The sequence below is a fragment of the Geotrypetes seraphini genome, chromosome 7 (assembly GCF_902459505.1).
Source record: "Geotrypetes seraphini chromosome 7, aGeoSer1.1, whole genome shotgun sequence".
NCBI lineage: Eukaryota > Metazoa > Chordata > Amphibia > Gymnophiona > Dermophiidae > Geotrypetes > Geotrypetes seraphini.
The window spans coordinates 62,153,512-62,169,723 of record NC_047090.1 but is presented as its reverse complement, the minus strand read 5'-3'; the positions used below and the strand labels follow the sequence as shown (position 1 = coordinate 62,169,723).

The 16,212-nt window shown below is 45.8% G+C and overlaps 1 protein-coding gene across 3 annotated transcripts; it reads left to right on the top strand.

The window, feature by feature from the left end:
• The first annotated feature begins 3,635 nt into the window (after nt 1-3,635).
• LOC117363428 lies at nt 3,636-15,866 on the top strand. Of its 3 annotated transcripts, XR_004540053.1 has the most exons (5): nt 3,636-5,239; nt 7,683-8,114; nt 12,145-12,298; nt 12,500-12,634; nt 12,731-15,866. XR_004540053.1 is itself a non-coding variant. In XM_033951110.1 (3 exons), exon 1 carries the CDS (start codon nt 9,538-9,540, stop codon nt 11,245-11,247), a length of 1,710 nt encoding a protein of 569 aa, XP_033807001.1. In that variant the 5' UTR covers nt 8,150-9,537; the 3' UTR covers nt 11,248-12,298; nt 12,500-12,634; nt 12,731-15,866. The 3 variants fall into 3 exon arrangements, 2 of the variants coding, with proteins under 2 accessions (XP_033807001.1, XP_033807003.1); XM_033951110.1 differs by lacking the exons at nt 3,636-5,239; nt 7,683-8,114 and having other exon boundaries at nt 8,150-12,298; XM_033951112.1 differs by lacking the exons at nt 3,636-5,239; nt 7,683-8,114 and having other exon boundaries at nt 8,150-12,298; nt 12,728-15,866.
• Nucleotides 15,867-16,212: the final 346 nt, after the last annotated feature.

Here is a 16,212-nt window from a genome sequence, read left to right as displayed (position 1 = left end):
ATTATGAATTGTCATTTTAAAAAGTAATTTTAATTGAAAATGTATAAATTCGTGCGAGTTACTAATTTGGCGCAGCCATATTGAGTGGGGATACTTTATTACGAACTCAACCCCAACCAATTTCCTACCAACTGCAAAGGGATACCTTTGGATGCTCTACCTCCTGAGACCTCAAATTATTTTATATCAAAACTGGTGAACAGTCATTATTTTCTTTTAAAAATTTAAAGCCCACTACATCCAATAGTTCTGCAAGGCGTACAAGAAAACATACACAATAAAACATACAACTACATTGCAAAAACAGAAACATGCAGCAAATGTTATATTAATCAGGTTTTCTATTCTGCCTTTACCTATTCAGTTCAAGGTCGGATTACATTACAAGAGGTTGGGTGTGTTACATTGGATAGTTTGACATGGACAATAACAGAGCTGCTCGTATAGATAGATCAATATAGTTATTAATACAATTAGGCCACTCTTACAAATACATAAAGCTAGATTCTCAAAAATTTGCGTTAAAACCCAATGGGCCGCGAACCATTGTCCTAGAAACGCTTATGTAAATGAGGTTGGCGGAGAGTAGTGAAGATTCACAATATTTTCATATGCCCATTGCTGGTGATGGGCACATGCGTAGAATAAATGCAAAAAAACCCCAAATACCCCAACAACAAATCGAGCCGCTGAAGTCAAGCAACCCTCCACAAAACAACTTTCTTATATTTTTTACAGCTACTCTTCTACCTGTTTTAGGAAGTAACCTTTGTATTCAAAGTGGGAGCGTAAGTGTGGTCTTTATGCTGGCAACTCTTCCCTAACAGGCTTTTATTTCCATTTTTCTACCTATCACTAAAGCCTCCCTCCTCCATAAGTGGGAGCATTCCAACCTCAAAGGCCACACACTTAGATAGGGCCATTTATAAAGCCAATAAATATATGAGCAAGGCCTAAGTACCCAGGCAGACTTCTGCAGCTTCAAATATTGATGCCTTTGATTTTAAAGAACTCACAACAATTATATAGAAATATTTTGAGAGAAAGGGAGGTCCATATGTAGGTGATTTTCCAAAAAGCTCATGGTACGATAAACTAAAAAGGTTAATCATTCTCAGGAGTCCAGAAAGAAAACAAAGTGTTTTTATTCAAGGTTTATGTAGGGAACTCCTTAGCATAAGGAAAGAAAAAACTGACTAGGCCAATCAGCACAATCATATGTCTAAGGACATAGATGAGGCTCAAATCAAAATATCCACGCTACGATCCCAAATTATTTAAGCTACAATTTCCCTTTTAGCTGTAAATAAATAATTAGAAGAGGCTAAGGCTCAATTGAATTATTTTAAGTGAAATTAGGCCTCAACAGGGACAGGTTAATGCTGGTCAGTATGAAAAGTTTGTGTAGGAGGGATAAAAAAAGGAAAACAGAACACAGACATACAGCAGGAAGATCAGATGAACACAGAGGAGGAAATTTCACTGCTATAGCAGAGCAATACCCATAGTGACAGGGAGATTAGAGTAATCACTGTACCTAGAGCACCAATAACAGTTGTGCTGCAGAACTCCATGAAAGACAGTGACATTGAAAGAATAGTAGAGAAAGCCGGCTCTATGCCTTTTAACATAAATCAATGGTGCAAAATGGCCATCTAATCCCTCCCTCCTTGCTTCCAGCTGGATTGTCACGTGCATGTGACGTCAGGGTGTCGCTAGTGGTTGCTATGTGCTTCACGACAGATAGAGTCGCACAGCCTTCTGGGATTTGTAGGCTGTATATAACAGCGTGTGATCCCAGCGCATTCAACAGCTGTTAACTGTTGTGCCTTCTAGCAACTTAGTACTTTTCCTGAGTGAAATGTACGGCGCTCGTCAGCTACACTATCTGCTTCTTTTGCAGTACAAGTACAGTACGCTGAGGAAGATGAGGCTAGAGCTAGAGTAATGAGAAGGCGAGCACTTTCTTGCCTACATTTGTTTCGTGAGTGAATTGTTCTGGATGGGATGTTGGACCAGATGTTAATGGACGTTTACCGTCTTAGCAGGACTTCGATTTTACATCTTTATGGTGAAATAAGAACATAAGAACATAAGCAGTGCCTCTGCTGGGTCAGACTAGAGATCCATCATGCCCAGCTCTCCGGGATCCCCAAACTTTTCGTTCACATGCTGTTTCTGGTCTCATGAGGCTGCTTGCCGTTCTTCATTTTCTTGCCACCGGATCTTTTCAGCGAGTCATTGGCTCTACGAGTGGTGTGGGACAGCCATCTGTGTCCAGATTTGTGGGACTGGTTCTGCGAGCTATCCTAAAATGTGCCGGACAGTATATCAGGTTTCCAGAGACTGTGGAGGAACAACAGCGTGTGAAACAAGACTTTTGCCTTATTGCTGGAATGCCCAATGTCTTGTGCACCTATTACTGTACACTTGTACTAATTTCTCCCTCTAATGGACTGGAAATTATATATCAGAACCACAAGATGGGACACTATGAATGTACAAGTCATATGTGATGCCCACTTCTGGATCCTTGATGTTGTTTCCAAGTTCCCTGGTAGTTGCCATGATTCCTTCATACTTGCAAATTCCAGCATCGGACAGAAATTTGCAGATGGACATTTTGGACGATTATGGCTACTTGGTATGTAATCAAATAATTTCATGTCCCTAAAATGGTTGAATATTAAGTATATTAACATCCAGTCTTTTTATAGGAGATGGCGGATATGATTGCAGTCCCACTGCTAGCACCACACTCCAACGCAGAGAAATGTTATAACGAAGCACACATCTCGACCCGGTGTACCATTGAGCGGTCTTTCGGGGTACTGAAGAGTCGTTTCCGTGCACTGCATCTCTCTGGAGGAGCTCTACAGTATAGTCCCTATAGGGTGTCCAAAATCATAGGCATGTGCTGCATAACCTTGCACTGAACCATCATGTCCAACTTCCGGAGCCTGAGGATGTGGACAATGATTTTGACATTGATCTACCTCCCACAATCAGGGAAGCCATAAGGGGTACGAGTGTCAGGTGACAGCTCATCACGGAATACTTTTCCGTTGAGCTATGAGGTATGTACTGTGTTAGATTTTTCCTATTAAGATATATATATATATTTACAACCCCTTCTGTTCTACTATTAATTTTACCCCTTCTATTCTCTGTGCACCATTTGCAGGCAAATCATCCTTGCAGTGAAGATATTGGAAAGTGTTCCACATCCAGCAACATCACCTATCCCTACGTCCACAGTAACAAGAAGATGGTCACCAGTATGCCAAATCACTGTTCCCTACATCTGCATGTACAATGCACAAGAGAGCATTCGGAAAAATTAAAAGGGACAGGTTCAGAACCAATGCTAGGAAGTTCTTCTTCACCCAACAGGTGGTGGACACCTAGAACGCGCTTCCATAGGGAGTGATAGGACAGGGTATGGTACTGGAGTTCAAGAAGGGATTGGACAATTTTCTGAAGGAAAAGGGGATAGAAGGGTATAGATAGAGGGCAACGGGTGGTGGACACCTGGAACGCGTTTCCAGAGGGAATGATAGGACAGGGTACGGTATTGGAGTTCAAGAAGGGATTGGACAATTTTCTGAAGGAAAAGGGGATAGAAGGGTAAAGATAGAGGGCTACTATACAGGTCCTGGACCTGATGGGCCGCCGCGTGAGCAGACTGCTGGGCATGATGGACCTCAGGTATGACCCAGCAGAGGCACGTTCTTATGCATGTTGTTTTTCAGACTGCCATTGGATGCTCATCATTGTCCTTTTTATTTTCTATAATGTTAAATATTGAAATAAATTTTTTAATTGAACTGAGGTGGGCGTCACTTTAATAGGCATCTACTAGTGTGTTACACATGATATGAAGTGTATAAGGGGTCTTTGGATACCTTTTATCTTTTTGGATACATTACAATCTATTTCCTTGTCGCTCCACGGTAACAGGTTTTTAGGGAGACCCACAATGGGTATTCGAGAGACATCTGCATGCAAGTACCTCCCATGAGTAATCACATTGACCTCCATCAGTTTGATGTTTTTCACATATCAATGAGTTTAGACCCTCTCATGTATGGAATCTTAAATATATTATTAAAATTATAAACACTACTTCTGATCTACCACAATAACTATTAGTGTGGTCATAGATTTACTATTTGCCACTATTGAATAGGTGTTTAAAAATTTTAACCTTCATCCATAAGCAGCTCTGGTTATAAATAAAAGTTCTATAGCTTGTCATGTTGTGCTCACAATTTCTGTTATGAAGCTGTGGCAGTCCAGGATTCTGGACTTTCCAGGAGTAATGAGATGCAGCATGACATTTGAACCCTTAAGTTGTTGCTATGACTACAACGCCACACTATCCCCTGCCTGTTGCTTAATGTTTACTAGAACCTTCTATTATGGTGGTGTTAGTGGCTTAGCCTAATATACGTGATTCTTTCCTCTTATACATATACTAATTATTTATCCAAAAATGCGCTGTAAAAGAGCAGGTTTAAATCCCGTACAAAAGTGATCATTTATTTTCCTTAGCTTTACACTAATGATACGTTAAACTGGCTGCGAAGCAGGTGTTTTTCTTCCAGTAACTATCCTCTCCTCCCTCCACGCATAGCGTTGCTTTAGCTAAACTATTGCAGCGCTCAGCGTGGAAACGTCACTCTCCCGCCCTTCACAATATGTGGGGTATTTAAGCTCCGCATATGTGACACGACCGCACCCTGCAAGATGTCTGAACAACCGAGGGGCCACAAGCCCAACTTCACAAAGGGAGAAATGCTCCAGCTAGCGGAGCTCTTCTCTCTGAATCTTGTTTCCCCGAAAGGGAAGAAATCGAGACATCGAGACCATGAACTGGGCCTGGGGTAAACTCCAGGCACTGTTCAACGAATGTGCCTTGACCCCGTGTTCGGTAAGTAACTAGTTGGTTATACGCTGTATAGCTGCAGGTGTTTCATGACTGTTGTTCATGAGCAAAAAAATTTTTGCACAATGCACTGTTGGGTTAGGTTACAGCAAATATACAGTGCGATGCATGATTTATTTTGCATTTTCTATCCTTAACTTCTCCACGTGTTTTTTATTATAATGTTCTGAAAGCTGTACGTTTAATGCTAGGTTGAGGATCTAAAGAAGGCGGCGCAGAACCTGCATCTTCATCACCCACGCTGGAATCCACATGGAACACACAAAAGACGCAATCTGAAGAACTTCCCAGGTATGCATGTGTTCGGGGGTTTTGTGAATAGCAGTAAGAGCTTTTTTGTCCTTGTTATCCTGTGTCACAATTCTTAAAATGTCATTCCTTTTTGGTGTGCTTTTTTGGCGTTTGTTTATGCATAGTCTATTTTTGTGTGTTCCATGTGGGACTGTGATGGTTGGCATTTTTTTTATTATGCCTTGGTCTCTGTCAGCACTGCACTGTTTTTTAAATCATTAAATCATTCTGAAGGCAGTTTTGAGGACAAGGGGGGCATGGTTAATAGGCTTTTATGTTTTAACTAGTCTTTTAGCCCGTTACATTAATGGGTGCTAGAATATATGTCTGTCTGTCTTTCTTTCTATCACCCTCCCGCTGTCTGTCTTTCTGCCTCTCTCCCTCCCACTGTCTGTCTTTCTTTCTGTCTCCCTCCCTCCCGCTGTCTGTCTTTCTTTCTGTCTCTCTCTCCCTGGCCCCCTTTGTCCATCTGTCTTTCTGTCTCTCTCCCTGCTCCTGTGTCTTTCTTCCTTTCTTTCTCCCTCCCTCCCGCTATCTTGGGGAGTCCCTGGACATCGTATACCTGGACTTCAGCAAAGCATTCGATAGCGTACCACACCGCAGGTTGCTGAGCAAGATGAGTTCTATAGGATTGGGCGACACGTTGACGAAATGGATTGGGAACTGGCTTGAGGGTAGGCTTCAGAGGGTAGTGGTGAATGGCACCCCTTCCGAAACGACGGAGGTGATCAGTGGAGTGCCACAGGGCTCCGTCCTGGGCCCGATCCTGTTCAACATCTACATAAGAGACTTGGCAGAAGGGCTCCGAGGTAAAATAACATTATTCGCGGATGACGCCAAACTAAGCAATGTAGTGGCCAAGAGTACAACAGACAAAAATTCAATGCCCGACAACATGATGCACGACCTACTACTACTGGAGCGCTGGTCTAGGTCCTGGCAACTCAGCTTCAATGCCAAAAAATGCAAAGTCATGCACCTGGGCAGCCAAAATCCATGCAATACTTACACCCTAAATGGCGAGATCCTAACAAGAACTGAAGCAGAACGTGACCTGGGTGATCGTCAGTGAGGACATGAAGGCTGCCAATCAAGTGGAGCAAGCTTCCTCCAAAGCAAGACAAATCATAGGTTGCATACGCAGGAGTTTCGTCAGCCGTAAGCCTGAAGTCATTATGCCATTGTATAGATCCATGATGAGACCACACCTGGAGTACTGTGTGCAATTTTGGAGGCCGCATTACCGAAAAGATGTGCTGAGACTAGAGTCGGTCCAGAGAATGGCCACCCGGATGATTGCGGGTCTCAAGGATCTCCCGTACGAGGAAAGGCTGGATAAGTTACAGCTCTACTCACTCGAGGAACGCAGAGAGAGGGGAGACATGATCGAGACGTTCAAGCATCTCACGGGTCGCATCGAAGTGGAAGAAGATATCTTCCTTCTCAAGGGTCCCACGGCAACCATAGGGCACCCGTGGAAAATCAGGGGAGGGAAACTGCACAGTGACACCAGGAAATTCTTTTTCACTGAAAGAGTGGTTGACCGCTGGAATAATCTTCCACTTCAGGTCACTGAGGCCAGCAGCGTGCCTGATTTTAAGGCCAAATGGGATAGACACGTGGGATCTATTCACTGAGTTAGGTGGGGAAGGGTCATTGCGGTGGGCAGAGTAGATGGGCCGTGGCCCTTATCTGCCGTCTATTTCTATGTTTCTTTCTTTCTTTCGCCGTTCCTCCCGCTGTCTGTCTGTCTCTCTCCCTGTCCCCTATGCAGCAGCAGCATTCCCCCCCCCCACTTCCCTGTGCAGCAGCCACAGCACATCCTTTCCCCTACCCCCTTTCCCTTCCCGCGTTCTGGCCTGCTATCTAGTCCCTTCCCTTCCCGTGGTCACACAATTATGAAAAACTCACCTTCCGCTGGTGCTGGAGTGGAGCTAATTTGGCAAATGTTTAATCAGGCTTGCTCCGTTTATCTCTCTGTGGACATCCCTGATAGATGGCTAATTGCCTCGGAGGAGCTCTTCCGGAGTCTGAACGGTGAAGAGAATTCACTGAAAGAGTGGGAAAAGCAGAAATAACGGCACTACCTGTTGAAGTTTATTTTTAAGTTTTAAGGTGCCTGCGTCGAAAGCCTTCTCGTGAGAGGAGCCGCTGCTGCACCTTTAAACTTAAAAATAAACTTCGGCTGGTAGTGCCATTTTTCCTGGATGTCGTAAACTTCGGGGATCTACGACAGAGGGAACTTTGTAAGCGCCGTGGAGTATGGGGTCTGCGACAGAGGGAACTTTGTAAGCGCGCATGCACAGTCTTGCTGGCCATGGACCTACAGATCAGGGAACACGCTGGTAAGAGTGTGCATGCGTGCTTAGGGTTTTATTATTATAGATTAATTAAGCACTGTTTGGGAAACATGTTATGCCATGTTATTTTTTTCTCTGTTCAGATGAAAGCTCTGAGGAGGACCAGTTAGAGGAGGAGGAGGGTGCAACGGCTGCTGCTCCTGCCCCACGCAGACCCTTCCTAATTCTGCGCATGCGCAACCTTCCACACTCCCCCACGCAGACCCTTCCTAATTCTGCGCAGGCGCAACCTTCCACACTCCCCCACAGGCCCTCAGTCCCCCCTTCCAAATACTCCACCATCTCAGGCTAGTCCTTCAAGACATCGTCCTAAAACCCAGCCACCCCCCCAAACCCAAAATCTAGGATCCCTCCCTCTAGGATCTCGCACAAGCGTCCCCACACCTGCCCTGCACCTTCCTTCCCCATCCCATTCTTCAGCCCCCTCTGACTAAACACCCCTGGTTTCTCCAAGGGCACTATGTCTACCACAGGCCCAATCCTGGAGTGATTTGAGGAACTGAATGTCTCAAGTGGTAAGTGTTCCCCTGGCTTAAATGTTGATTGTTGTCTGTAACAGAGAAATATCTGCCAAATAATGCTATATTATTTTTCAGGAGAGGATAGTGACTGCCAAATTGTCGAGTCTTCTCCACCACAACTTTCCATTACACCCTCTCCCCTTCAATTCCCACCCCATGATTCTGCACCAACCTCACCCATACCTTCCCACTCCCTCTTGTCAGCAACCAGCCATCTTTCCCTGGTTGAGACCACAACCTCTCATGTGACTTTCCCCTCCCCCATAGCAGCACCCACAACAGTGGACTGCTCCACCGACCCCATCCAGTTTCCTTCCACCTCCCCCATTGCAGCAACCACTTTTGTGGACTCCGCCACCATGACTGTCCCTCCGCCCATTTCGTCCACAGCGGTTGACATTCGTCGGGCGGTGGAGATGAGGATGAGGTTTGGCACACTGGTCCAACTTGCTGAGCGTGGGAGAACATCACTAAACAGGATGACTGACGATCTCATCCAGATTGTGTCAGACGGTGCTCGAACCCTGAGAATGATGACAAGTGAACTGGAGTGGATTGCCAGCAAACTGGATGCTGACCCACCGACCCCTCCAACCCCTTGAATGTCTCCCGCTGTTGCGGAGGGAGCTGCACCTTCCATTCTCCCTCCTGGCATCCCTTGCTGCTCCCACCCCATCCACACTCCAACCCTAACTTTCCCACACATCCCTAACAAATTATCCATCCCTCCTCCACACCCCCATCCTCTACTACTCCCTTTCCCCCTTTTTCCAACCTCCACCTTCCTACAACCTCCACATTCCCACCCCTCCACCCCCATAAAAATAAAAAAATACAAAAACACCTTCACCTCCACTCTCCTACAATCGCCACACTCCCACCCCCTCCACCCCCATAAAAACAAAAAATACAAAAAAAAACCACCTGGAGAGACACAGGAAATAAGAAGTGCTACCTTATGGGGACTTGTTACTGCCCAGGACTGCAGCGCTCTTTACCAACTTGAGCCGGAGCATTGTGAGCTGAATCTCTGCGGACATCCATAGAAACAGACGCCCTGACATCACGCGGGTCCTCTTCCCGCGAGTGAAAGGGACGCCGCAACTGCAGAACCCCGGAGAGACACAGGAAATAGAGGTGCTAACTTGTGGGGACTTGTTACTGCCCAGGACTGCAGCGCTCTTTACCAACTTGAGCCGGAGTGTTGGGAGCTGAATCTCTGCGGGAATCCATAGAGACAGACGCCCTGACGTCACACGGGGCCTCTTCCTGCGAGTGAAAGGGACGCCGCGACTGCAGAACCCCGGAGAGACACAGGTAATAGAGGTGCTACCTTGTGGGGGACTTGTTACTGCCCAGGACTGCAGCACTCTTTACCAACTTGAGCCGGAGCATTGGGAGCTGAATCTCTGTGGGCATGACTTTGATCACTCAGGGACTATTCCAATGTTTGCAGACTACCCTGGGTACCCAGAATCCACTGTCGATTATTCCCTGTGATCTATCTTTGGTTGCATATGGACATCAGAACATTGAGACAGTTGGTCAAACTTGGCTTACCTTGCAGTTAGGCAAAATGACTGTCAAACACCCAGTGATTATTACCACTAGTCCAGGAGAGGAGTTTTTGATTGGAAACGATCTTTTAAAGAGATTGAGGCCTATTTTGGATTATGTCCAAGAAGTGGTCTGGGCCCAGGTGACACGTCCCCTTCCTTTTGGGAAGGTACTGACTACACGCCTGCCCCAGGTTGCCAGTACTGTGGAGCGAAACGATACTTCAATTCGAATCAATTTCCTGCGTTCAGCGGATCCACACATCTTGGAGCTACAGTACGCCAATGTTCCAGAGGGGGGTCCCACAGACCGCGAGATTGTCAGCGTTCCCAAGGAACAAATATCTGACATTGTTCTCCAGGCTGACCATTTGGAGATTGTTCTGAAGTCTACGTTCCCCGTACCGGACCCACCTCAAGAGACTGTCCAAGACCCCACCTCATCTGTTTCCAGTTCTCTGACTTTCCATCCTCGTCTACTGGCTGTACTTCACCAGGATGATACTGACTTGTTTGTTGATATCCACCTGCATGGTTCTGTCCCAGTTCCAGCTCAACTGCTACTCCGGAGTGACATCTCCATGATCAGTGAATCCTTTTACTGTCAACTTCAACGAACCACACCCGTTCCGTTTGTTAGGCGCCACTCTACTCACCTACCTATACCAGGTCAGGGGGTCAAGCCTCTTGTTGGGGTTTGTAGCCTTCCGCTGACCCTGGGTTCTAAGACTTTCGTTCATCCCTTTTCTGTGGTGAAAGGCCTACACACATCCTTGTGTTTGGGATCCGATTGTCTTGTTCGTCTAGGAGTCTACGTTGATTTGGTGAACTGTGTGCTTTGGAGCAGATTGCAAGACACCCCGGTAGAAGATGTGGACCTGATGGATGGTCTGAAGGCTGGACAACCTCTTCCTCAAGTTTGTGAAGTGGTCTGTGCTGAAGACGTCAAGATTCCTGGTCTTGTGCAGGATTTTGCTCTGCCTCTTCGTTTGGCCCATGGTCAATGCATGCTCGATGATATCGGCTTTTTCAACCCGAATTCCTCTTTTCTCGAGCATGGTCTTTCTCTAGGTGCTTTACCCTGTCTTGAAGTACCGCCCTCTTCTTTCCATGTGTTGATTATCAATGCTCAACCTAAGGAGGTCTTTCTTTCCGCTGGAGAACCTTTGGGTTTTCTGGTGGGAGAATCTTTTCCTGATGTTGAGGTAACCTTGCCTATCATTGGCAGCTTGTCTTCCATTGTCGACCCCTGCCAGGGGGGGGACATACCGGACCGTATTTTTACCTCACCTAAAGGACTCATTTCACTGGACTTCCTCTGGCCATATGATACATCGACATCCCATGTAACAGTGGAGAATGATTGTTTGATTTTATCCAGGAAATTAGCTCTGTCTGACCGATCCAAAGTGGTGAATGCCATTGAATCGTCATCTTCGACTGCAGAACCCCGGAGAGACACAGGAAATAGAGGTGCTACTTTGTGGGGACTTGTTACTGCCCAGAACTGCAGCGCTCTTTACCAACTTGAGCCGGAGTGTTGGGAGCTGAATCTCTGTGGGCATCCATAGAGACAGAAGCCCTGACGTCACGCGGGTCATCTTCCCGCGAGTGAAAGGGACGCCGCGACTGTGGCGCGTGGCCGCAAGGCGTGGCCAAAGGAGCGTGCCCTAAGGGGCTCTTCCTGCCCCTTGGGAGCCCCTTGGAGACACTGGAAGAAAACTGTATGTATTAAATTTTTGATGTACTATGGGAAAAAGGAAAGGGAAAGCTAAAGTATCTACACCTATATTACCTGGCCCCATAGATAGACACCTGGTTTCTACCAGTGTCTTAGGTCACAGCCAGGGAGCGGATTCGCTTTAGGGGCGTCTCTTAGTCCTCCAGGAAGAACCCAACCACCTCCACCCAATATTCCTGTTGTTCTGGAGCCCAAGTCTGGCTCCAGTTTTCAACCGGAGGGAGTGTCAGAGCAACAGGTATCGTCCTCATTAGTATATGGGGTGATACCTAAAGCCTTATCTTTTCAAGATGAGGCTTTATTTGCAAGAGACTCCCAGGTAGAACCTCAGGAAGTTACCTTAAAAGATTTATGGCAAAATAATATTAGAATGGAGGGGTTTTAAAGTCAGTGGTGACTTAGAATGTTAAATTTTCACAAGAAGTGATTGACAAGTTGGAAAATGTTGATTCGACCACAACTTACTACACTGCAGGTCACTGCACCTCCTGTTGGTGACCCCAGTCTGGAAAGAGTCTTTGCGGTCTTCTGGTGAGTCTCCCTCTTGCCTGAAATGTCTCTGCCTCTCCCTCCGGCCTACCTTTTTGCTAAACTGACTAGTTAACATTTGACCTCTTCTCTCAGCAGGCTCCCTTTCGAAGCAGCTTGGACACTGCTTCTCTCTGCCTCGCCCTCCGGCCTACCCTCCTGCTAGACTGACTACTTAACCTTTGTCCTCTTCTCTCAGCAGGCTCCCTTTCGAAGCAGCTTGGACACCGCTTCTCTCAGCAGGCTCCCTTTCGAAGCTGCTTGGACACCGCTCGAACACAACTAACTACACTGCAGGTCACTGCACCTCCTGTTGGTGGCCCCATTCTCGAAAGAGTCTTCGCTGTCTTCCGGTGAGTCTCCCTCTTGCCTGAAATGTCTCTGCCTCTCCCTCCGGCCTACCCTTTTGCTAGACTGACTACTTAACCTTTGTCCTCTTCTCTCAGCAGGCTCCCTTTCGAAGCAGCTTGGACACCGCTTCTCTCTGTCTTGCCCTCCGGCCTACCCTCTTGCTAAATTGACTAATTAACCTGTCTGTCCTCTTCTATCTGCAGGCTCCCTTTCAAAGCAGCTTGGACACCGCTCGACCATGACTAATAACTACACCGCTCAACCACGACTAACTACACTGCAGGTCACAACACTCCTGTTGGTGGCCCCATTCTGGAAAGAGTCTTCGCTGTCCTCTGGTAAGTCTCCCTCTTGCCTCCTATCTCTCTGCCTCACCCTCTGGCCTACCCTCCTACTAGACTGACTACTTAACCTTTGTCCTCTTCTCTCAGCAGGCTCCCTTTCGAAGCAGCTTGGACATCGCTTCTCTCAGCAGGCTCCCTTTCGACACTGCTTGGATACTGCTCGACCACGACTAATAACTACACCGCTCGACCATGACTAACTACACTGCAAGTCACTGCACCTCCTGTTGGTGGCCCCTTTCTGGAAAAAGTCTTCGCTTTGTGTTACCTTTAAAGGGTCTGAACCACTAAATATTTATTCACGGTTTATGTTGCTTTTTACGTAGACATTACATGTAATTAAGTTTAAACATGCCATGTTATAATTAAAATCACAGATGTTCTGTGACTCATACCATGTGTATTCTAGTTACACAAAAATATGCTTTCAGATTCGGACATATTTTAGAGACTATTCATGTGAAACTTGAACCAGGTTGTTTTCTCGGTGTTGAATGTTCATGTATCCTAATGTTTTGAGGGGGGGGGAACATTCTTCTCACATGTTGTTTCTTTTCTGATATGCTATCCCCGTCAAAGCATCCTGCTCAGGAAGTGACCTATTTCAGCCACCACAACTGTTCCTGCACCCATTTCGTCAACAGCTGTTGATACTATGAGTGCATTGGAGCTGATGAGGATGGGGGTCATTCACGTTGTCCAACTTAAAAATTGTGGGTTTGGGTCAATAAACCGGCAGACTGATGATCTAATACCGATACTGTCGGTCAGTGCTCGAAGAGAAGTGCTGCTGCTAGCGCTCTTCTCAACGAGAGAATTCTGTTTCCCCACAAAGGAAGACTTAGGGATTGAGACCATGGACTGGGCCTGGAGTAAACGTGCATTGGCCCCATGTTCAGTAAGTAACTCATTTGTTATACGCTACCATCCCATTCTTCCGCCCTGTCCGCCTAAACACCCCTGGTTCCTCCAAGGGCACTCCTTCCACCTCAGCCCCGATAATGTAGTGATTTGAGGGACAGAATGTCTCAAGTGGTAAGAGTTCCCCTGGCATAAATATTGATCCTTGTCTGTAACAGTGACAGATCTACCAGATAATGCTCTATTATTTAGGCAGGAGAGGATAGTGACAGCCAAATTGTGGATTCTCCCCCACCACCACTTTACACTTGACCCTCCACTCACTCTTGTCAGCAACCAGCTATCTTTCCCTGGTAGATACCACAACCTCTCCCGTGACTTTCCCCAGTTGCGGGTGTTGCATGTTCGTGCTCAGAAATTAATTTTGGGCGATGCAATTTGGATAACTTGCCAGATAGGCCTAACAGATTGTGAAGGGTGATGGGGGTTATATGAATAGCAGTAATAGCATTTTAGAAGCTGGTCTTTTCTTCATTAAAGTAATTTTTTTAGGGCGGGATTACCTTTCAAATGAGGGAAAAGTTCTCCGGTTAACGGAGTTTGTTTCTTTCAACGGGTGTTGCTGAGTTACCACCCCTGATTCCTCAAAGCGGAACTTCAGTGTGGGAGAAGTGCAGAGGCTAGCGGAGCTCTTCTCTCTCAACAAGAGAATTCTGTTTCCCGAAAGGGAAGACTTAGGGATATTGAGACCTTGGACTGGGCCTGGAGTAAACAGTTCAACGAACATGCATTGACCCCACGTTCGATAAGTAACTCGTTTGTTATACGCTACCATCCCATTCTTATGCCCCCTCCGCCTAAACACCCCAGGTTCCTCCAAGGGCACTCCACCCACCACAGGCCCGATACTGGAGCGATTAGAGGGACAGAATATCTCAAGTGGTAAGAGTTCCCCTGGCATAAATGTTGATCCTTGTCAGTAACAGTGACAGATTTGCAAGATAATGCTATATTATTTGGTCCACTCTTTACAACTTTTCCACCCTGAATGTTCCTCTACCTATTTAGGACACAGAGGTTGACATTCATAGGGTAGTGGAGATGATGAGGATGGGGTCTAGCACGCTCTTCCAAATTGCTGAGCGCGGGAGAGCATCACTAAACAGGATGACTGATGATCTCATCCAGATTGTGTCAGAGGGTGCTCAAACACTGATAATTTCAAGCGAACTGGATCGGATTGCCAGCAAACTGGATGCACTGTTTTGAGGAGGAGGAGGTGCATGGTTAATTTCCATTAATGTATTCATAAATTCTGCACTGTTTTGGAAACATATGTTATGCCATTTTATTTTTTTTGATGTTCAGATAAAAGCTCAGGAGGAGGAGGAGGCGGAGGCAGGATCAGCGGCTGCTGCTGCTCATGCCCCATGCCGACCCTTTCTCAAGCTGCGCAGGCGCACACTTCCAACCTCCCCTCCAGGCCCTCAGGTCAAAATTGGACCACATAAACTTGTGCAACATAGCATCTGCGCATGTTTAAAATTAAGATGCTAGGTTAAAGATTTAAAGAAGAAGGCGTAGGATCTGCTTCATCACTCGCGCTGGGGTCAGATGTGTGCGACGCAATTTGTATAACTCCCCAGATAGGTTTAACAGATTCTGAAGTGTGTTGTGGGGGTATGGGAATAGCAGTAATAGCATTTTAGAAGCTGTTCTTTTCTTCATTTAAGGAAATAGAATTTTGTTTTGGGGGGATTTAATAAATGAGGGCTAATTGCTCCGGCTATCGGAGTAAATTTGTCTCAATGGGTGTTGCTGAGTTAACACCCCTGTTTCCTCCAAGGTCCCTCCTTCCACCTCCAACTTCCTTACACGTGCCATGGGTAACCCCAGATTTCTCAATTCATTATTTACATTAAGGTAAATGTGTTTGCACTAGAGGATTGTGATTGCCAGGTTGCACAAGTTTATGTGGTCAAATTTATACCTGATCTTGCTAGAGTTCGTTTAAGGTACCTTTCTAATTATGTAAAAGTGCTCCTGCTAGTGGAGCTTCTGTCAACAGGTGTTGCAGTTTCCATCCCTGCTTCCTCCAAGGTGCCTCCTTCCACCAATGTAGGTGCTCATGGCACAGTTACCGCCACACCTATACCCATCTTGTTACAAAAATGTAATGTTTCCAAATGGATAACAGTGCCAAAAAGACTTGTAAAGTGTTTGCCTTGCCTGAAAGTGTTTGCCTTGACTGTATAATGCATTAGTATAAACATGATGCTTGTAATACGGACACAGTGCAATGGTTGTTATTTAATACTTATGTGTGTTGTCCCTTTCTGTCCAAGTCTGTGTAATACCTGCACTTATCACAACCTTAATAAAAAATATATGAACAAAGATGTTTTATAGCAAGCATTTTTCTATACGGCTATGTAGGTATTTTTAACAAATGTTTGAAAACATTGTTAGACCCGCCACACATTAGCACTTGAAAACGTCATCTACGAAGCAGAAACAGAACTTTGATAAACAGTGTTTTATTGAAATAAAAAACAGTTAGGAAACCACACATATACACTGAACATTTCACAGTGTATTAGTCAATGCAATGCATCTCCAGCTGATTGCTATGATGAAAAACATGCACAGATAATAAAGTATGAAGACATGCTGTATAGTTTAATTGGGGGAAATGGGATTACTACACATCC

Bases quoted from the DNA above. Each gene is read 5' to 3' on its own strand.
- LOC117363428 (XM_033951110.1), top strand. From the start codon at position 9,538: ATGACTTTGATCACTCAGGGACTATTCCAATGTTTGCAGACTACCCTG.